At 31.2% G+C, this 23,554-nt stretch overlaps 1 protein-coding gene across 1 annotated transcript in view; it reads right to left on the bottom strand.

The window, feature by feature from the left end:
* Positions 1-23,554, bottom strand: part of LOC127724022 (uncharacterized) — a 67,754-nt gene that overhangs the window by 8,525 nt on the left and 35,675 nt on the right. Inside the window, exons 5-6 of the mRNA XM_052230771.1 lie at positions 6,828-7,040; positions 770-943 (exon numbers count right to left, since the gene is read on the bottom strand). Of these exons, the coding sequence (XP_052086731.1) occupies positions 770-943; positions 6,828-7,040 (387 nt within the window). The remainder of the gene's footprint in view (positions 1-769; positions 944-6,827; positions 7,041-23,554) is intronic.

The raw sequence follows: 23,554 nt of genomic DNA, 5'->3' as shown, positions 1-23,554 counted from the left end.
GGTTGAGGCAAACTAAAGTTAGAGAACAGAAACGAAAAATTCAGCAATTTTTCCATTTGTAAAGGGGCATAACTCTAGAATGGTTAAAGTGACGCCACCAACATTCGAAATTGATCTGTGTTTTGTGGTAATAAGCATTTTATATAAGTTTCATAACATTTGGTTGAGGCAAACTAAAGTTAAAGAATGAAAACCAACTTTGGGACATACGGACTTCTGTACGGACGTACAAGGGTAAAACTTAATGCCCCCTCCGCTATTGCGGGGGCATAAAAAAAAACATTGAAGACAACCTAGGAACATAGACCAACATAATTTGAGTGAAATAGATATACTAACATAAAGTTTTATTCATCCATGGATGTGGCCAATTTCATCTAAAGCAAAACTAAGCAAATTTTGGAAATTTAAAATCAAAGTTTTAGGATAATCGATTTTCTTAACTTTAATTTCATGTAATTTAGTGCTGAAAACTACTCCTTTCGTTCATTCATTTAATTATCACCCACATCAAACTTGATTGTATATGAGGGTAAAATATTAACAATATATATTTAACTTGAATTCATAAATCATTTTGTCAATATAAGTGTTTTTGTGCATATATCATTTTCAAAATATTAGTTCTACATAAAAAAAAATTAATCCACTGCATGACAGAGACCAAATTTCATGCTGACATCTGATTTTCTATAAATTCAAATTACATCACCAATACCTTTTGTATAAATTAAGAACCAAATTTGTATGACTTCAAGTGTAATTTTACCTGAGAAATGTCATCTGGGAAGTCTATTGGCGTAGTAGGTGTTGTAGCTGCTAGTGGCCGTGCTGTTGATGAAACTGAGGCAGTTGACAGACGTGAAACACGAGAACTGATGGATAATGTTCTCCTACGGAATGGTCGCCTTACTTCACCATCTTCCCTGTCATCATCAATATCCTGTCAAATAAGAAATGAAAAAGTTCAAGATTAATCAAAATATAACAAGATGTACTGTAAGTTCAGAAATTATTGCGTACATTTATTATTGCAAATCCTTGACCAATTAATGGCAAAAATATGTATTGGTAATCTAATTAATGTGACTGCAAAAATTTTATGAAGGAAAATCACTACATTGTACTAACATTATGAATTCAAGATTTTATTATTGCGAACCTTATAATGTCGCATTTTTTACACTAATAAAAACATCACAATAATTTCTGAATTTACAGTATTATGTGAGCTACTAATTATCACACCCTTATGATACCCTTGCTATAAGTATTCAAGTGGATCTTGATACCAAATTTCAGGATGCTCTAATTTGTACTTCCTGAGAGTGAACTTATACATGGCTATTTAATATGAAAGAATAATATAAGTACATGTATTAATTAAACATAAAGTTGATGAGCTGCTTGTGTCAGTAACACAGCATGCTAACATGAAGCTTAATTTCAAATTTCTGGAAGATCCGATTTGTAGTTCCTGAAAAAAATGCAATGAAACATTTGACGGAAGGACAGAGATAAACCATTATACGCCCCTCTTTTGGTGCAGGGTTTTAAATATGATAAGAGGTCACAGAAGACAGAACAACAAATATGCAAGAACTCTTCCCTCGGCAAAATGACCAGCTACAATCCATGTGTATATTTAATACCCTTCAAACACCTTCCTTATTATCATACTTTTTATACTTTTATTCTCCATCTTATTCATGTCATTTAAAGTCCTTCAAACAAGAGAATATGTCTGTCATGTCTGTAGACATTTTTTAATTATCCTTATAATGCAATCATCATATTTAAGCAGTCAAATTGTATTTACCATATAACTTAAAGCAATAAACAGTGACTGTATAAAGCCCTTTAAGGCTTGATGCCTACTTAGGAACTACTTTTTAATATCTCATTCATGACGACTTTATTATATGATCTTTTTGAAACCCTATCATGTGTCAGGTTGTGAGTTTCTAGAATAAATTCTCATTAAATAATTTGACCATACATATTTTCTCCTGGTTATTTTTGTTCATGTTGTCATCTACACAAAGAAGTTACACTTTGATGCAGTATTGTTTTACTTTAATACAATCCATTGTACTCTTCCACTGTGGAAGTGATCTATATCTATACATCACATCTTTAAATATCAGGATATTAGTCCAGTTAAGGTATGAGGCTTGCTCACAGGAGTATTTTTTCTTGCATTTAAGACAAAAATGTGAACAAACAAAATACACCAAAAAAACATGGATACAGAATTAATTCATTGTAAATTGCATTATAGAAAAACATAAATATGGTACTACTTAAATAGACTGTCGATTCATTTATTTTCATGGGTACCAATTTTCGTGGATAGAGGACACATTGCATTTTCATCAATATTTCATTTAATAGAAAACATATGTACTTTGTTGATCATGGTCCATTCCTATATACAAACAAAATCCACAAAAATTGGTATCGCACTTATAACAATGAATCCCCAGTAATATAACCATATAATAATTCAGTGCAACAGAGCCTCATACTTTTCCTGTTTCTTAGCCTCATTCTCTTATCATTTTAATGTCAAGTCAATACACTATTATTGTCTATATATGGTAGACAGTAAGGTCCAAGTCACTCACAGTTTTATCTTAAGGCCATAAAATTTGTTCCTGAATTATTATGTGGGTTTATCGTTGTGATTGTCATTTGCAGTCGACATTTAGTTAACCGTAATAAGACACAAAGGCTTTTTACAATTACTTTTGCACTAATGAACTTCCTTATATTACACCAACAGTTTAGAAAGCCAAAAAGAACACCTATAACATTTCTTGTAGAATTTATCATCATTGAAAAACTTTAAACTATATCTAAATTTTTGTCTTATTTTGATAGCTGATTTTTTTTTCTTTAAATTCATAATGAAAATTCCTACCTGTGTTATTCAATCAGATTTGTAACTAAAGCTTTTTTGTATTGTTTCTAAGCTGTAAGTAGGCATTTTTCCAACCACTAAACTGACTTGATAAATGCAAGATTTGCTTTGTGTTTTTATTTAGTTCCTTCAAAAAAGGGCAGACAAGCCAGGAACCTTGTCAGTATAAGTTCTCTTATGTCATTTCTTTAATTTTTTTATTTTTTTTTTGTTATTTGGAGAATTTGATTTTAATGGCATTTGTTTGACAGTTTTTTATTGATTTATAATAATCATAACTGAAATAGATTCAGAATGATTTTAAATTTGACATAAAGTTTAGACACCTGTCTATTGTTGAACTGACTGTGTGTTGACCTGTTGATGTCTTTTTGTCATTTTAGTTGTTGGGTTGCTGTCTCACTGACAGATACCCAAAATCTCATTTTATTAACATTTTTGTAAGATGGCAAGAGATTTTGAGTTATTATCTATGACCCATTATATAACTAAGTGCCCAGGCAAAATTAAATTTTTTGTTTTTAATCTGCTGAGTATGAAAAGGGGATTTATGTTGCTTTCTTTTCCTCTGTCTTTTCCACTGTTTTTCTTCTTTTTTTTTTTGCTTTCATCAAATTGATGTTTTTGTTTTTTCAATACGACAAAGACATCAACCTTAACAGGGTAGCCTAACTGATCGTGAAGTCATAAGCAAAAAAAAACATGTTGATATATTACAATACTTAATTTTTTTTTTAATCTAGCACCTGGTCACTTAGAACTTTGAAGTAATAGAGGAAATACAGGAAACAAAATATTTACAAGAACAAATATCTTGACATTTGAACATCCTCTTGAGTATTGAAATTTACCTACAAATGTCATTCATGTTGTCACAAGAAGAAACAACGGGTTTATTAACAGTAACAAAATGACAGCGACTATATATTCATTCAATACTGTCAATATCTACTGGTAATTGTTTACAGAACCACATTAACTGTTGAGAATTAAATAGCTTGTGTCTAAGAGTTTAATTCGGAAATAACATGCAGGATATATGTTAAGCTAAGCAATGTAGGGGGAAATCTTATATATTCCTTTTCTTTTACTAGAAAAAAAAATCATGCGTTTACCTGACTTTTATTGCAGCTGTTAAATCCTTCCTTGCATAAGTGGACAGATGTTATAAGTACATAGTGTAAACACATTCATTAAAATGTGATAATGGATGTCAAGAATTTTACAATTGTACAAACAAGATTTTCTCACAACATTTCAACAAATAACAATTTCATAAAGAAGAGTATCCAAAATATTTTGCATTTAATGTTTATAAAAAAACAAGTCGCTACCAAGGGGATAAACCAAAACCAAAAGTTGTCGATAGACAGAGAACACCATGACAAAAAAAAAATCGACAAAAACCAACTAAAAATCATTTAAAAGATTTATGATTGAGTAACACAATCCCCACCTAAAACCAGAATAAAATCATGCTCTCTGAAAGGGAATTTCTGAAATGTTGACTATCACTTGAATCAGGAAACCTCTTTAAAATGGTTGTATAAAGAAATTTTGAAAAGAGGGAAAACATGAAATGAAAATAAAATTTTTGGGATATTTTTTTTTGCATTTACATCCCTTTACGGTAATATTTTACTGACCTCCAAGTAAATAAATATTTCTCAACTTAAATACTACAGATGCATATTTTTTCATGGGTTCCAATTTTTATGTAATGAAACAAAAAATTTATTTTCTTTGGTACTAATTTATTTTCATAGACTGAGGAAGAACTGTATTTTTATTTTTGTAGGTATAAACTTTTGTGGATTGAGAACATTTTTATTTTTGTGGATACCAATTTTCGTAAATCTAAGAATAATTGTATTTTCCTAGATACTTTATTTCATGGTTTAAACAAATTCTGCCTACAATCTTAATAGTAAATTTGTATTTGAACATTTTTAATCTGTAGTTAGCCTTTACCATGGAAATCCACTAAAATTTAATACCCCAGGAATAGGAATGAATCCAGAACAAAATTATAGCCCATTATTCATAGTCTTTAAGTTCCTCCTAATTCCTTCAAGCCTCATGAGTCAAATAGATAGTAAGGAGATAGACGTTCACTGTGGCAGAAAATGGTGGTAAATTTGTGAACATTGATAGATTTTGTGACATATAAAAGTCAAAGAAAAGGCTGTCTGAAGCAGTCTTACTGAATTAAGAACCCAAAGCTATTTTAGATTTTTTACATTAATTTGATATTCATTTTCCTTGGAAGCAGTATTAACTTGTCACTTGGAAAAGCAAAAATGGATCTTTTTATCAACCTTTACTTACAAGTTACATTATATTACACTACAAGTATTCACAATTGTTAAAACTTTTTGTACTCATGCTGCAAAAGTTGTTTTTCGGTTTTCCAATAATAAAAGACTCAAGTTTATGCCAGAAGTATAAAGTTCAGTTATTCCACAAAGGCAGCCACTTGCTGCCATATATATTCAATATGCACATTTTGTTATGTGAACATCAAAATCACATATCTAAAATACGCTACTTAATATTGAAATGTGTAACAGTTATAAAAAAGGTAAAATTCTTTTAAAATGAAAACAGTGAGTGTGTTTCAAATACCGCAGATACAAAATTAACTAAAAACCTTCAGAAGTTTATAAGTTTAATTCATTAACATTTACACATCTTAAAGAATTGTTTCCTTATTTCATTATTCCTCTACCAGGATACAACTGAAAAGCAATTTACATTTTTTATAAATATTTGTATAAAAATGACAAAATAATTGTCATTTGACCTTGTTTGCTCTCAATTTTATTGACTTCCTATCACCATTTCACAATTAGACAAATAAAACCTCTAGAAAGATCCCGGGGGACTAAATGAGTCAAACAGCAATATTTCTAAAGTCACCAGTGATGCATGCTGAACTAAATGATGTTAAGGCAAATGCTCAATGATAAAACCAATCATTTATTAAGTGCAGCTATTGAACTTCTTCAGGATAACCTTACAATCAGATAATTCAACTAGTGTAGCCTACTGAACAGGAGTCTGTCACTATCAATAAATCGTTTAATTCAGTTATGTCAATCAAAAACACCAATAGCAAAAGGTCACAGTATTTGTTTTTATGATGTTTTTAATTCACAGAACTGATGTTATAGAGCAAAAACAACAACATTTAAATACCACTATTTTTCAGTGAATTTGATTCACCATATATATTTTTTAATACTACAACTTTGGTATTTCCAATTTGTTCATAGTCAAATTAAAGAAAATAAATTCAAATAAATGTAACTTGAGGTATATGCAATGAATCATCAACCAAAATGACATAACATATAACTGAAAAACATCTCAAGAAGTTAACATACATACTTAAAAAAATATATAAATGTCTAGATTTAATTCATTTTGATTTTAAGAAAGTTTTGAATAACAGTAATTGTTTTGATACTGGAATAGATTAATATTTGTGTTTGCTAACATGACAAAATTTTTAATAATGAAATTGCTTTGAGCACAGCAGGTCAGCATTCTATTCATTGCCAGGTCAAACCAAACTTTAAAGTCCTAGTTAAAACTTACTATAAACAGACATACATATGTTATTAGCTTTTGATTTGTCTTTTTAACTGTTTTACATCTCAATCTTGTTGTCTTGAGACTTTTTATAGCTTACTATAAATTATGATTTTGCTCAGTGTTGAAGGTCATAGAAAGTTGTTTACATCTTTATGGCATTTGGTCTATGAGTTTGATAGATAGTTGTCTCATTGGTAATGATACCATATCTCCTTTAATATCTTTATACAACAAATGAATAAATAACCCTATAATCATTCTCTCACTGTGAAAGGATTACACAAATATAACTAACAGTAATGCTTACATTGTCATCTTCTGTTAGAATCATAGCACTTTCACTCTCAGCAGCTTTTCTCTGTCGACATTCAACCAAAAGTTCCCTAGAATGTTCTTTTAAAGTCTCAATTTTCTTGCTTATTTTTTGGTCTTTAGAGAAATGCCTCTGACGACCATCAGTATCTAGCTGACCCTTCAGATCTTGAATTTCTTGTTGTATAACTGCCATTTTCATCTGGAGCTGTCAACAGATAAATGTATTCAAATATATGTTAATTTTATGTAAAAATCATGCCCTTCAAGAGCATGAAATATTTTATAGTGTGAAATGTGTTACTCAATCTTTACTGGTTTTTCCTTTTGTCTTTTCTGTTTTGGTTCTTCTTTCATTAATAAGATTTTTTAATTTTTAATAAGATTTTTTAATTGTATCCATGATATCACTTAATTTTTCTGAGAAATGATATCAAAATTCAAGTTTTCAGAAGTAATGTAAGAACAATATGCACTGGAATATTTTCACCACATTTACACAGCACTAACTAAGGACTATTTCACCCATATTGAGAAGATGTTTTGCCATGACTTGAATGTGGCATATCTTTTAATTAGTATTCAAACACTAGTACTAGATTATCTAGGAGTAGAATACACATCCTATAGTATGTTAGGCTGGCTACTTCCGGGTTGAGGCCAACACCTTAGGAAAGTATTGCTATAGCAAACTAAATAGCAAACTTTCCAAAAAATGAATAATAATTTTTTTGGCAATTTTTTGTAAAAAATTCTTACAAAATAAATACAATATCAGAAATCAATTAAGGTTTGAAAAAATGTGGGCATGGATGTCAGAATTTTGGAATGAAGTATTTTTTTATTATGGCCTTACTTCATTTTTCTAGGAAAACCACATGTTTCCTGTAAAGAATGTAAATTGCAGCTTAAAAAAAGTTTTGTTTTTCTATCTGTTGACTTATAAAAGGCCCCAATGTTTCATTTTTGTGGCCCAATGTTTCATATTTTGTGAAAAGCATTTCATTTCAAGCAATTTTTTTTCTTTGTTGTCAAAACCAATTTTCACCATTACTGGACCATCATGACCATCTACAGTTTTATAGGACCATATTCATTTTTTATTCATGTTGCATACTCCTGAATGAAGATATATATATAGTAAGCTGAATACTACTTTTTAAATTAAATGGAAACAAAATTCTGACATCATGTTGACAATTTGAACTTCTTTAAGTCATTTCAGAACTGAAATGAACTTAAGTTATTCAAAGAACTCAATATTAAAACCGGTAGATTTTTTATCATATTATCATCAATTTAAGATCTCTGGCAGTGGTCCAAAAGTTTCAATAAAGAAGCCCAGAAATTTCAAAGAAATGAAATAATGAGAACCTTGCACTTCATTAAGTAGTCTAAGGTCCAAATAACTTTTGTCCCATTGCTTTATGTTTTCCTTTTGCAATCTACATCCTTTTAAGAGGGTGGTAAAGGGTTATTTTTGTGCAACGTGATCGCCGATTTTTATTTCACGTTCAACGTGTTAGTACTTTTTTATTTAACGTTCAGTCGTGCAAGACCGGTGCCTCGTTCAACGTGTTCTGCTTATTTAATTTTACGTGCATCGTGATTTTAAAATGCTTATTTTGTGTGCTCGTTATTTTTCAAATAAAATTTAAATATTTGGCAGGGATCGTCAAGAAATACTTTTTTAAAAGCCGTAAACCATTTACATCATAAATGTGTATACTAAATTGGGAATAACAAGTAAAACAGAGAGTTTATATATACAAGAAGACAATGACTCAGTCACAAAAGGTTCACAACAGTCTTTATTTTTCGTGCAACGTTCATGACAGAAATTATTTCACGTTCAACGTGAAATTATGTCTTATTTCACGTTTTTTCCGTGCAAGCACCCCCCCTTTACCACCCTCTTTTAATGAAGATGCATAGTTTTGTATCATAATTTTATCGTTGAAAAGCTTACATAAATCAACATTGTAGGAGGCATTCATGTTGTGATAATGAACTTGGAAACGAAAACATCATTACGACATTGTGCTTCTGTCAGCCATGTAATACATAATAACTTAATTGTTCTATCCAGTAATTTTGTCTGCTGCATCACTCTCTGTGAGATTCATATCTAACACTTTGCTCAATGTTCTTTAACAAATTTGCTGATATGTTGAAAGTATAGAACACACTTAAATAACTTGATGTTGTCCTCAGTTATTGTTTGAATTTAATGTGGTAATTATGATGTCAAGGACAGATGAACCTTGTCAGACAGGTCTATTTTGCCTTACAATCATTCCATACACCAAATATAGTTATCCTATTGATTATAATTTCTGAGGAACAGACCTAACCCAGAAAACTTAACTTCAACCACTGAATGAGGTTAAGTTCAGATGAACCCAGAGTGCCAGACAGACATGTACCCCATACAGTTTTTCCATACACAAAATATAGTTTTTCCATACACAAAATATAGTTAACCTATTACTTATAGTATCTTAGAAAAGAACTAACCACAAAAACTTAATAGTGACCTTTGAGCCATGAAAATTAGATCAAGGTCAGATGAACTTGCCGGACAGAGTAAAACATTGAATCACTCCATGCACCAAGTACAATTGACTTATTGCTTAGAGTACCTGAGAAACAGACCTTACCATAAAAAACGTAACATAGACATATGATCCATGAAAATTAGGTCAAGGTCAGATGAAATCTACCAAATCAACATGCACACCTAATACAATCATTCCATACACACTTTTGGTTTGACTGTAGCTGCCTGAAGTATCTGAGATATGAAATTGACCTTGAAAGCTTAACCTCACGGATCAACGATCCATGAAATGACTGTCTGACAGACATCAACTTTGCAAGGAACCAACAAACCAAACATAGTTATCCGATTTCTCATATTAAGGGAGAAATTTACATGACAAAAAAACTATACAATGTATAGGGCCATTGCCCCCATGAAAATAAAGGCAATGGACCTATGACAGACAGAAACTTTGTAACATAAGGCATCTATATACATTCTATGAAGCATCTGGGTCTTCCACCCTCTTAAATATAAATCTTTATAAAAAATATTGCTGCGATATTGTTATCCTTTTGTCTAGCATTCTGCAACTTTCCTTGCAGGTGAGACAAAAATGGCACCAAAACAATCTACTAAAAATACCTGAGATTCTAGAAAATAACGTTTAAATGTTTCAATTCTACATGTATGTGTCAAATAAAAAAATAAAAATAAATTATCAATAATTTTCCAAATGCAATTCTCTAAAACCCTATCCAATATTTCCCCTGACACATATCAACATCTGATAAACCTGCCTGATGATACAACTGCTACAGTACATTTTGTAGTTAATTGAATTTTCTCACTGCATAATCCTTTTTCATATTACAACATGCACAATAACTCAAATGATTTTCATTAAAGTATAGATATAATATAATCATCAATTTTCTTTATTAAACTAAATATTCCTGGCAAGACTATAAAAAATTTCCCCTCATAATCAAACAATGGAAGCCTATTGAATTATCATGAGCCATTAATTCTACAGAAGAATACATTTTATGAAGTCACTTCGGTTATAATGCAGTTATGATATTTCCCAACAGACTGTTTTCCCTATAAAATGCTGGTTACGAAAGGTCTTTTGCATCAAAAATTTTTAAATTTTTAATACCATGGTATTAACATTATATAATTTATGACTTAATATAATTATTCTAGCATATCCTATAATATATAGAAGAGGAAATGTGAGAAAGCTCACACAATCATACCCCAGTCCCTGAAAAGAAATAAAAAACACAATTCTGAAAAAAATATAGAAGGTTCATAATTAATGGCACATTCTGAAGTATTACATAATAAATTGGACTTTATTCAGAAATTCAACATCTATTCTGATATATTACATATTGTAGTATCAGCTTCCTTGTAAATGAAGCCTAGCCTAATAAATCCCATAATGCAACAAATAATTCAAATTTGTCCATTGAAACCACCCAAATAAGGAAAACTCATGCACAAACAAGGGAAGACAACTTTAGGAATAATAAGACATGGAACTCTAGACATTAATACAACTGAAGAAAAGTTGGCCAAATGGTAAAAGTTTCACAGGTGAAGTAATTTATCCGTTAAGATTACATATTTGCTAAACCACAATCGTTGTTTTAGATGCATTTTTACAATTTCCTTGATTGTTGGCAAGAATTCCACCAGTTTCATTGATGAATAAACATGTGTGTGAAATGATTGGCAGCTGATACAAAGCATTGAGGTATTTGTTTGAGAATTATTTATAAGAATTACCAAACATTACAATGATCTTTCCTCTGCTAGTGTAGATACTTTGAAATAATATAACACTGAACAACTGCCATTATCATTACTATGGCGACAAATCAAATAATAACAAAGTAGACTTATGTTGGATTTTGTAATGACGCCAGACATACAGCAAACCACAATAATTATTTATATCACATTTTCAATAAAAGAAAATGTTTTCCAACTTGTGTGTTAATATACTTGATTTCTTATACAAATAAACATTTTATGCCCATTTAAAGTCATCGTGATGTTATCAAATCGGCAAGGATAATTTCTGGAAGGATTTGGTCAATACAAACAAATAAATATACCAATTTAGACAGTCACAGAGTGAATATTTCCTTTATTTAGGATTTTTGAACCAATATCAATTTGAAAATTGCCGTATTCTTTTTAAGTATTCATAATTAAGGCATCTCTTATTTAATATAATATTTCAAAAATAATTAATTAACTTAACCTGCTGATCAATTCTACTTGTCAGAATGCACTAAGTTTACTGCTTTTGTTTTGAGATATTATATTTTTAAGCAAAAAACTTAATTTTACCCCTATGTTCTGTTTTTAACAACAGTGACCATGTTTGTTCAGTGGTGGATCCAGAAATAAGGGGGGACCCACTGACTGCCTAAGAGGGGGCCCGCTCCAGTCATGCTTCAGTGATTCCCTAAATAATCAACCAAATTTTTAGGCCAGGTTAGCTAAAAAAGTGTCACTTCATGCATAATTGTCAAAACAGTTTTGAAGGAATTTCACTGACTTGGAAAGTTATAGTAACTTTTCCCTTAAGTAAGATGTTGTCTTTCTATACAGAGAAAATTACCGTGCTTTGTGTGCCCATTTGAAGGGTTCATTATGTTTTCTAACCTGCAGGGATAATCCTAGGATGGGCCATGCTCAAATTTTGGGAAAAGCACAGAAACATGTACACCATAATGTAAAATCTGGACAGAGGCCCCAAAACTGATAATCCAACTATGCAGCTAATTGTCTAGCACAAATCCATTTAAGGCTTTTGTGCCCATCAAATTAGTAAGTTCATATATCATTTTAGTTTTCTAATTATGTATGTTCTTTGTAAGAAAAATTCTGGACCTGTATACATTGTATAAAAGTAATACAATTTTGAGTTTAAAATCATCTGAAGTAGTATGTGGTCAAATCAATGTAATGCCAGTAGTCATTTAACTTAAACCTGACTAATACTAGAAGTCGTTTAACTAGAACCTGACTGATGCCAGTAGTCATTTAACTGAAACCTGACTAATACCAGTAGTCATTTAACTAGAACCTGACTGATGCCAGTATTCATTTGACTAGAACCTGACTAATGCCAGTAATCATTTAACTAGAACCTGACTGATGCCAGTATTCATTTAACTAGAACCTGACTAATACCAGAAGTCATTTAACTAAAACCTGACTAAAACCAGTAGTCATTTTACTAGAACCTGACTGATGCCAGTATTCATTTAACTAGAACCTGACTAATGCCAGTAATCATTTAACTAGAACCTGACTGATGCCAGTATTCATTTAACTAGAACCTGACTAATACCAGTAGTCATTTAACTAGAACCTGACTGATGCCAGTAATCATTTAGCTAGATCCTGACTGATGCCAGTATTCATTTAACTAGAACCTGACTAATGCCAGTAGTCATTTAACTAAAACCTGACTAAAACCAGTAGTCATTTAACTAGAACCTGACTGATGCCAGTATTCATTTAACTAGAACCTGACTGATGCCAGTAATCATTTAACTAGAACCTGACTAAAACCAGTAGTCATTTAACTAGAACCTGACTAATACCAGTAGTCATTTAACTAGAACCTGACTAATACCAGTAGTCATTTAACTAGAACCTAACTAATGCCAGTAATTATTTAACTAGAACATGTAGAACCTGACTTATGCCAGTAGACATTTAACTAGAACCTGACTGATGCCAGGAATCATTTAACTAGAACCTAACTAATACCAGTAGCCATTTAACTAGAACCTGACTATGCCAATAGTCTTAATTTTGACTAGATCTAGACTATGCAGTTAACATTCCTGACGTTACACTTTGAAACAATGCAACAGCCATTACAATAATTTGAATATAAGTGTACACTTTTTTTAGAAATAAACAGTCTCGCATATAATTGTGTGATATTTTCTGCCACATCTGTATAGAATGTATGTAAGTAATTCCTACTGTTGCCAAGTGTTTTAATACCACAATTATGTACATTGATTAAAGTAAGAAAAGGTGTTAATACAACAAGATTCTCATGTTTGTGATGATCAATGGTATTGTAACAAAATGGAAAACAAATGCTTTGACTTATAACAAGTATTTCTGTAATTCTGACCAACATTCACTACTTTTCAGTACTTTAGTAATTATTACTTCAGATGATCAATTTTCTATCTTTGAAACAAATTGAAAGCTTACATTGCTAGTACTTTATCATTTTCAGTAATCCAATTAATTGATAATTGAAATATTGTGCCAAAGTTGAATTAATTTCAACTGAGTTTCTCCATTAAAATTAAATTATCATCTAATGTTAGTAATATACTGTAAAAAAATTTGAAATCTCAAACTTTTTTTCCCATTTGTAAGTTTTATTTGAAAATGCATTCAAAATAACACGAAATCACTTAAACAGATCTATTAACGCCACAAATAATTAATTATATTTTTTGTCAAATTGCCCTATCATAAAATTGGAGTTGCCATGACATATTGAAATGTCTAGAATATATAGGAATTCATTATATAATGAATCATATACTAGTAGATATTTTACTTAAATACATACATCATTGTCATTTGGTGTTTTACAGGATAGTTGTCTCATTGTCAATTGTACCACATCTCCTTATTTCTACATTAATTATACCAAAGTCACTATTCTGAATTTTGTATCTACATTTAGGTCTTTCTTTTAAATCATATGGTTAAAGTTCTGGTATAGAATTCTCTATCATGCTTATACTTAAATTTTGATTTTTATACCTTGTTTTTGAAAAAAATTATTCACTAATTTCAATTGCCGCTTATCTACCATGTGTCTACTGCAGGAATGAAAATTAAGAAACAAAGAGACATGTGTGGCATTAAAACTCAATGAGACATTAACCCAAAAACACAAAGGTCATGTCAACTAAAAAATACACATAGAGGCCAACACATGTATCCAAAGATGGATAAGTACACATATACACCTATAGAAAGCTTTGAGCTACTTGAAGTTTATAAACAAGTATTGAATAAGTCTAACAGCGATTACCAAACATTTGTTGCTCAACAATGCAAACACCAAAATCTCAGTTGACCTAATAAACAAAGTGACAATAAATATACTCAAGTTTTAAGGCAAATAAATTTAGAAATCATTGCCAGTTAGTATTTTCATACAAAGTTAAATAGTTTCCCAAATTCTCTTAATCTGATTAAAGAAAACAGTATATATATAATTCCTATGATGATGATTTGCATAGCAACAAATTATGCCAATTTTTACCACTTCTGAGTATTGCACTTATAATAAATGGATTACTTATAACACTACAAATGCTTAATATGTGCAACTTTCTAACAATGAAACAAATTTAACATGTAAATCATTAAGTCAGAGATTCTGTTACCACAATTTACTTAAACTGGTAACTAAATTATGTCATAGATTTAGATACAAAGATTTGGGTTGGAAATTTGACTGTTCTTGTAGAAACTCCCTACTTTTATGGTGATGTTGTTTATAAAGCATATAAAATAAGATCTGATTCATTTTAACTTATAGGTCATAATTTGATTTTAAAACTTTAATACATAACTTAACAAGTATTGATAAAAAAGTTGTAACAATTATGGTAATATATCCTTTATATACTTATATTTTGGGCTTCAACATGGTCATGCTTCTCTAAGAAGGCTATTTATGTCTTTAAACTTAATCAATTGGAGGTGTACTGATTGATACTTTAGTCTGAGACAACTTGGTTTCTATTAGGTGAAGTTGGGCTTTGAAGTATCTTTCAGCATTCAGTAATTACAAGTGCTCTTTGATTGGTGCATTTTCTTGTTTCATCTTTTTGTCCAATAAATGGAAGACTTCCAATAAGCAATTGAACACTAGATGACAGTCAATGACTTAAACCATTGTAGACTTAATGTTACCACACAAGTGCATTTTGGTAATTTATTTTCTTAATAGTTATCAAAGAAATTAATGATTTCATAAATTCCAATTCAGAAAAAGATTTAAAGGACATACTCTGCAAAATGAATGAATGAATTGCATGACGGATTTATATTTTCTGATTTGCTGCAATAAACATCAGGAATCTCCTATAAAAAGTATCTTTGTGCCTAGATGTTTGAATAAAAAGCTCTTTTCTGACAATGATAAATTAGATATTGACGATCATGTTCTCACAATGAGTATGCTGACGTTTGTTTGATTATACGGGAAACCTCTTACCGCTGTGATAAGTAGAATCAATACAATTCTTAATAAGTGAATTATGTATAATAAACAAACTGGTAAGAGACCTGAAAGTTCTGCCAATCCAAATAGAATTAGGCTTCAATTAATGAAAGATGTCTAATATTTAGTTCTGATATCATGGATATACAATTTGATTTGCCAAGCTTGAACAATTGCATAACTTGTATTGATATAGGGGTCAAAAGACAAATCTTTCTGTCTTTCAGTTTGCTTAAAACTTTCACATTTTGGTGGTGCTTAGCAAATGATTTTTTTCAATTTGCCCATCTTAATGAATTATGTTGAGTGCAAAAGAGGGGGAGAAGATAAAGAGGGGACAACTAAAAACCATGTTGAAGAAAAACAGACAACACTATGACCAAAAGAACAATGCTAAAAGGACAAAAATCAGCCAACAAAAAAAACACTACAAAAGGGAAATAAAGGTTAAATAACTGAATAACTTAAACAAAAAACGGAATGAACTCAGTTGCTCTGGAAGGTACCATTAGATTTCTCAATTTTTTTTAATTAATATATATTTTTAATAAAATGCTCCGCAGGGCGCAGCTTGATACGACCGCAGAGGTCGAACCCTGAACAGTTGGGGGAAGTATGGACACAACATTCAAGCTTGATACAGCTTTGGATTTGGATTGTGATTAAATATTTGACACAGCATAGGTTTCTAACACAGATTGAATGTGGTCTAAGAACTTAAAAATTTTAAATTGGACATTCACCTATTATGGTCCAATATCCAAAATCTAAATACATGGTTAGATTCAGCATATCAAAGAACCCCAAGAATTCAATTTTTGATGAAATCAAACAAAGTTTAATTTTGGACCCTTTTGACCTCAATGTGGACAAAGTTGATAACGGGGCCCAAAAATCAAAAATCTAAATACATGGTTAGATTCAGCATATCAAAGAACCCCATATATTCAATTTTTGTTGAAATCAAACAAAGTTTAATTTTGGACCCCGATTTGGACCAACTTGAAAACTGGGCCCATAATCAAAAATCTAAATACATGTTTAGATTCAGCATATCAAAGAACCCAAAGAATTCAATTTTTGTTAAAATCAAACTAAGTTTAATTTTGGACCCTTTGGACCTTAATGTAGACCAATTTGAAAACGGAACCAAAATTTAAGAATCTAAATACACAGTTAGATTCGGCATATCAAAGAACCCCAATAATTCAATTTTTGATGAAATCAAACAAAGTTTAATTTTGGACCCTTTGGACCTCAATGTGGACCAATTTAAAAACGGGGCCCAAAATCCAAAAACTAAATACACGGTTAGATTCAGCATATTAAAGAACCCCATGAAATCAAGAATAAAACCCCATTGAAATTGGTCAAGAAATAAGCAATTTATAGGAAGTATCTTCTTTTGCACAATCCTGTGCTATTAAATATTTCTTGCTATTGCGCAATACTGTACAATTGACAATTTCTTGCTATTGCGCAATATTGTGCTATTGGATATTTCTTGCTATTGCACAATACTGTGCAATTGAAGATTTCTTGCTATTGTGCAATACTGTGCAATTGAAGATTTCTTGCTATTGTGCAATACTGTGCAATTGAAAATTTCTTGCTATTGCACAATACTTATTATATAATAATTTACACATCCTGTTTGGTGTGTATCTCCTACCATATCATTATTATTTGATTTTAAATATAAATCAGAAATAACCAACTTAAAATGGAAAATTTTAAAAGAAACAAAAAGGAAAAAAAGAAAAAAAAGGAAAAAAAAATAAATCCCCCCCCCCAAAATTTTTTGAACCCCCATTATGATTCATCACCCCCAAACTCAATCCCAGCCTTCCCTTTGTGGTATGGTACCTTGCAGTACAATTTCAGAGAGATCCATACACTTGAACACAAGTTATTGTCTGGAAACTAGAAAAAAATGTGTTTTTTGGCCCCTTTTTGGCCCCAAATTCCTAAACGTTTAGGGCAATTACCCCCAAACTCAAACCCAGCTTTCCCTTTGTGATATGGAACCTTGTAGTACAATTTCAGAAAGATCCATACACTTACACACAAGTTATTGTCATGAAACTAGAAAAATGCTTGTTTTTTGCCCCTTTTTTGGCCCCTAATTCCTAAAATTTGGAGGCAATTACCCCCAAAATCAATCCCAGCATTCCTTTAGTGATATGGAACCTTGTGGTACAATGTCAGAGAGATCCATACACTAACACACAAGTTATGTCTGGAAGTTACAAAAATGCTTATTTTTGGCCCCTTTTTGGCCCCTAATTCCTTTACTGTTATTACCATAACCCCCAAAATCAATCCCAACCTTCCTTTTGTGGTATTGAACCTTGTGGTAAAATTTCATAAAGATCCATTCACTTAAACTAAAGTTAGAGTGCGAAAACCAATGTGTCTTCGGATGACGCCGGACGACGCCGGACGACGACGACGACGACGACGACGACGCCGGACAACGACGACGCCAACGTCATACCAATATACGACCACAAAATTTTTTTTGCGGTCGTATAAAAAAAATAATTCATCAAGCTATGAAATTACAATAAAATGCTTCGCTGGGCGCAGCTTGATACGACCGCAGAGGTCGAACCCTGAACAGTTGGGGCAAGTATGGACACAACATTCAAGCTTGATACAGCTCTGAATTTGGATTGTGATTAAATATTTGACACAGCATAGGTTTCTGACACAGAAAGAATGTGGTCTAAGAACTTCAATTTTTTTAATTTACCTATTATGGTCCAATGTCCAAAATCAAAATACATGGTTAGATTCAGCATATCAAAGAACCCCATATATTCAATTTTTGTTGAAATCAAACAAAGTTTAATTTTGGACCCCAACTTGGACAAACTTGAAAACTGGTCCCATAATCAAAAATCTAAACACATGTTTAGATTCAGCATATCAAAGTACCCGAAGAATTCAATTTTTGTTAAAATCAAACTAAGTTTAATTTTGGACCCTTTGGACCTTAATGTAGACAAATTTAAAAAACGGGACCCTAAATTAAAAATCTAAAAACACAGTTAGATTTGGCATATCAAAGAACCCCAATAATTCAATTTTTGATGAAATCAAACAAAGTTTAATTTTGGACCCTTTTGACCTCAATATGAACCAATTTGATAGCGGGCCCACAAATAAAAAATCTAAATACATGGTAAGATTTAGCATATCAAAGAACCCCATATATTCAATTTTTGTTGAAATCAAACAAAGTTTAATTTTGGACCCCAATTTGGACCATCTTGAAAACTGGGCCAAAAATCTAAAATCTAAATACATGTTTAGATTCAGCATATCAAAGAACCCCATATATTCAATTTTGGTTGAAATCAAACAAAGTTTAATTTTGGACCCCAACTTGGACCAACTTGAAAACTGGTCCCATAATCAAAAATCTAAACACATGTTTAGATTCAGCATATCAAAGAACCCCAAAAATTCAATTTTTGTTAAAATCAAACTAAGTTTAATTTTGGACCCTTTGGACCTTAATGTAGACCAATTTAAAAAACAGGACCCAAAATTAAAAATCTAAATACACGGTTAGATTTGGCATATCAAAGAACCCCAATAATTCAATTTTTGATGAAATCAAACAAAGTTTAATTTTGGACCCTTTTGACCTCAATATGAACCAATTTGATAGCGGGCCCACAAATAAAAAATCTAAATACATGGTAAGATTCAGCATATCAAAGAACCCCATATATTCAATTTTTGTTGAAATCAAACAAAGTTTAATTTTGGACCCCAATTTGGACCAACTTGAAAACTCGGCCAAAAATCTAAAATCTAAATACATGTTTAGATTCAGCATATCAAAGAACCCCATATATTCAATTTTTGTTGAAATCAAACAAAGTTTAATTTTGGACCCCAACTTGGACCAACTTGAAAACTGGGCCCATAATCAAAAATCTAAACACATGTTTAGATTCAGCATATCAAAGAACCCTAAGAATTCAATTTTTGTTAAAATCAAACTAAGTTTAATTTTGGACCCTTTGGACCTTTATGTAGACAAATTTAAAAAACGGGACCCAAAATTAAAAATCTAAATACACGGTTAGATTCGGCATATCAAAGAACCCCAATAATTCAATTTTTGATGAAATCAAACAAAGTTTAATTTTGGACCCTTTGGACCTCAATGTGGACCAATTTAAAAACGGGGCCCAAAATCCAAAAACTTAATACACGGTTAGATTCAGCATATTAAAGAACCCCAAGAATTCAAGAATAAAACCCCATTGAAATTGATCAAGAAATAAGCAATTTATACGAAGTATCTTCTTTTGCACAATACTGTGCAATTGAATATTTCTTGCTATTGCGCAATACTGTACAATTGACAATTTCTTGCTATTGCGCAATATTGTGCTATTGGATATTTCTTGCTATTGCGCAATACTGTTAAATTGAAGATTTCTTGCTATTGCGCAATACTGTGCAATTGAAGATTTCTTGCTATTGTGCAATACTGTGCAATTGAAAATTTCTTGCTATTGCACAATACTTATTATATAATAATTTACACATCCTGTTTGGTTTGTATCTCCTACCATATCATTATTATTTGCTTTTAAATATAAATCAGAAATAACCAACTTAAAATGGAAAATTTTAAAAGAAAAAAAAAAGGAAAAAAAGAAAAAAAAAAAAAAAAAAATCCCCCCCCCCAAATTTTTTGAACCCCCTTATGATTCATCACCCCCAAACTCAATCCCAGCCTTCCCTTTGTGGTATGGTACCTTGCAGTACAATTTCAGAGAGATCCATACACTTGAACACAAGTTATTGTCTGGAAACTAGAAAAATGCTTATTTTTGGCCCCTTTTTGGCCCCCAATTCCTAAACGTTTCGGGCAATTACCCCCAAACTCAATTCCAGCTTTCCCTTTGTGATATGGAACCTTGTAGTACAATTTCAGAAATATCCAAACACTTACACACAAGTTATTGTCATGAAACTAGAAAAATGCTTGTTTTTTGCCCCTTTTTTGGCCCCTAATTCCTAAAATTTTGAGGCAATTACCCCCAAAATCAATTACAGCCTTCCCTTTGTGATATGGAACCTTGTGGTACAATGTCAGAGAGATCCATACACTTACACACAAGTTATTGTCTGAAAGTTACAAAAATGCTTATTTTTGGCCCCTTTTTGGCCCCTAATTCCTTAACTGTTGGTACCATAACCCCCAAAATCAATCCCAACCTTCCTTTTGTGGTATTGAACCTTATGGTGAAATTTCATGGAGATCCATTCACTTAAACTAAAGTTAGAGTGCGAAAACCAATGTGTCTTCGGACGACGCCAGACGACGCCGGACGCCGGACGACGACGACGACGACGACAACGACGACGACGACGACGACGACGCCAACGTCATACCAATATACGACCAAAAAATTTTTAATTTTTGCGGTCGTATAAAAATAAGAGACACACAGTTGGAGTACTACAATCATAAATATATAAGCAATTTTTATTTACTGGATCTGGTAAATAGTTCTGGATGTAGTTATCTCCCTTAGACATTCAGAATTTTTCTACTTATATAAGTTATCTCCCTTATTCAGTCAGGGGCATTACTTAAACAAGTAACTTTTAAAATCACAAGTAATGTTGAAATTGAGGCTATATAAAATATTACTTATATAAGTAACTTTTCTAAATATTATTTTTATAGGTGTCCATTAATACAGATTTCACTAGCTTTAACAAATTTTCACAGTCATCTGGTTATTTTTCCCATGAAATATAAAAATTAATCCTCCAGAAACAATAATTGCCTTTCCCACCCACTTATCTTTCTTATGGACGCTTCTTGGTCAAATATTGGTCTCATGGGACTATTAAAATATCATTTTCCTTGAAAATCTTGGAAGGTAGACAATGTAAATAGATAGAAACTTGTGATTTAATTAAGACTTAAAGTTAGTTATTCATAATTTGTAACCCAAAACAATTACATATCTTCCTTAAATAGTTGTAATTACTAATTCTTTCAAAGATGTATAAAATTACTTATTCAAGTAAATGTTTGTCATTATTTTTAAAGTAACCTTTTATTTCTATACTTCTCTCAAATTTAATAGATTCTTAATTTTATGTAATAAAATGATTTAAAAACTCATGAAAACTACATTTAGTGCATGCTTCTATTGAAATATAAAATAAGTCTATTGAGTAATTTAATAATTTCCAAAAACAAATATTACCTATATAAGTAACTAAAAAAAATATACTTGTTTAAGTAATGCCCCTAGCTGACTGTTAGTCATTCAGATCTTTTCTACTTATATAAGTTATCTCCATTAGTCATTCATATCTATTCTACTATATAAGTAATCTCCCTTAGCCATTCAGATATTTTCTACTTATATAAGTTATCTCCCTTAGTCATTCAGATCTTTTCTACTTATATTAGTTATCTCCCTTAGTCATTCAAATCTTTTCTATTTATATCAGTTATTTCCCTTAGTCATTCAGATCTTTTCTACTGATATTAGTTAGAATCATGTGCAAAACAGTGTAGCCGAGATCATTGATTGGTGCGCTAAAATATCCCATTGACTGGGTCAGATTAGGTGAACGTTCGTCTGTAACGCCCACAACTCACGACGTATTTATTATAGACATTTAAACTGTGGGGTCACCAAAGGGTCTCAACGCCTAAATAAAATAATTCGAAAAACTAATCAGGAATAACCTTTGTGTTTTGATTTATATTGAATACTTAAACGTTCTTTACTTGTGTTTTTGTTATGTTTTGATAATGAATTTTTATGATATCGGACGTTCTTTCAGCAAAAAAGGATTTAACTGGCTTTAAAAGTTACAATGGATGTGTTGATTATTATCTTTTTTTCGGACGTCAAAGCGATTTAACAATTGCGGTTGTCCAATTATGTCATCTTTTAACTTTTATCTGGTCAAAATTTTATTTTAGAACGAATGCATGATCAACTTTAAAAAGTGTGCAAACACAAAACATATAGACAAAATATACTTCTTTCCTGTCTTTTTCGTACTTGCAAGTTATTAGACAGTAAAAAGGCTATTTGGATCAAGCCTTGTGAAATTTGCATTTACGTTTTTGAATAGGTAAAATGTATAGTTTGGTGATCTTTTCTGCTAACTTCTATGCTTGTGAAAAACCCATGGCAACAGAAACATATTCAGCTTTTTTTTTAATCGACCCAATTTACATAGTAATGGACGACTTCGTACATTTTATGATCGCAAATAAAATATGTATATAATATACTGTGCACTGTAGTTCTTATATATACTGAGACCCTTTGGCAACCCCACAGTTTAAATGTTTATAATAAATACGTCGTGAGTTGTGGGCGTTACAGACGAACGTTCACCTAATCTGACCCAGTCAATGGGATATTTTAGCGCACCAATCAATGATCTCGGCTACACTGTTTTGCACATGATTCTATCTCCCTTAGTCATTCAGATCTTTTCTACTTATATAAGTTATCTCCCTTAGTCACTCAGATCTTTTCTACTTATAAAAGTAAGAAAGTCCTATTTTCTTCATTCTTGAATATCTCTTGGCTATTTCACTAATAGAGTTATAAATTGTCTGTTTCCTATTGTTGTCTTAATGATTCATAAACATGATAAAAGTGTAATTTGTTGCATGGAAAACCATTTTTCTGTTATTTTCAAAATAGATCATACCTATTTACAAGCTTGAGAAGAGCTATTTTTGGAGGCTATGCACAGCTACTTCACAAGAGTACAGTAAATCTTTTTGTTTAGTATTTGAGATAAAGTGATGAACTTTAATTAAAAAATTGTTAGCAAACCAGAAAAAAATATTTGA

Source organism: Mytilus californianus, unplaced genomic scaffold (assembly GCF_021869535.1).
Source record: "Mytilus californianus isolate M0D057914Y unplaced genomic scaffold, xbMytCali1.0.p SCAF_14, whole genome shotgun sequence".
Taxonomy (NCBI): domain Eukaryota; kingdom Metazoa; phylum Mollusca; class Bivalvia; order Mytilida; family Mytilidae; genus Mytilus; species Mytilus californianus.
Note: the sequence above shows the minus strand (reverse complement) of the source record. Positions and strands in the feature narration are given on the sequence as shown.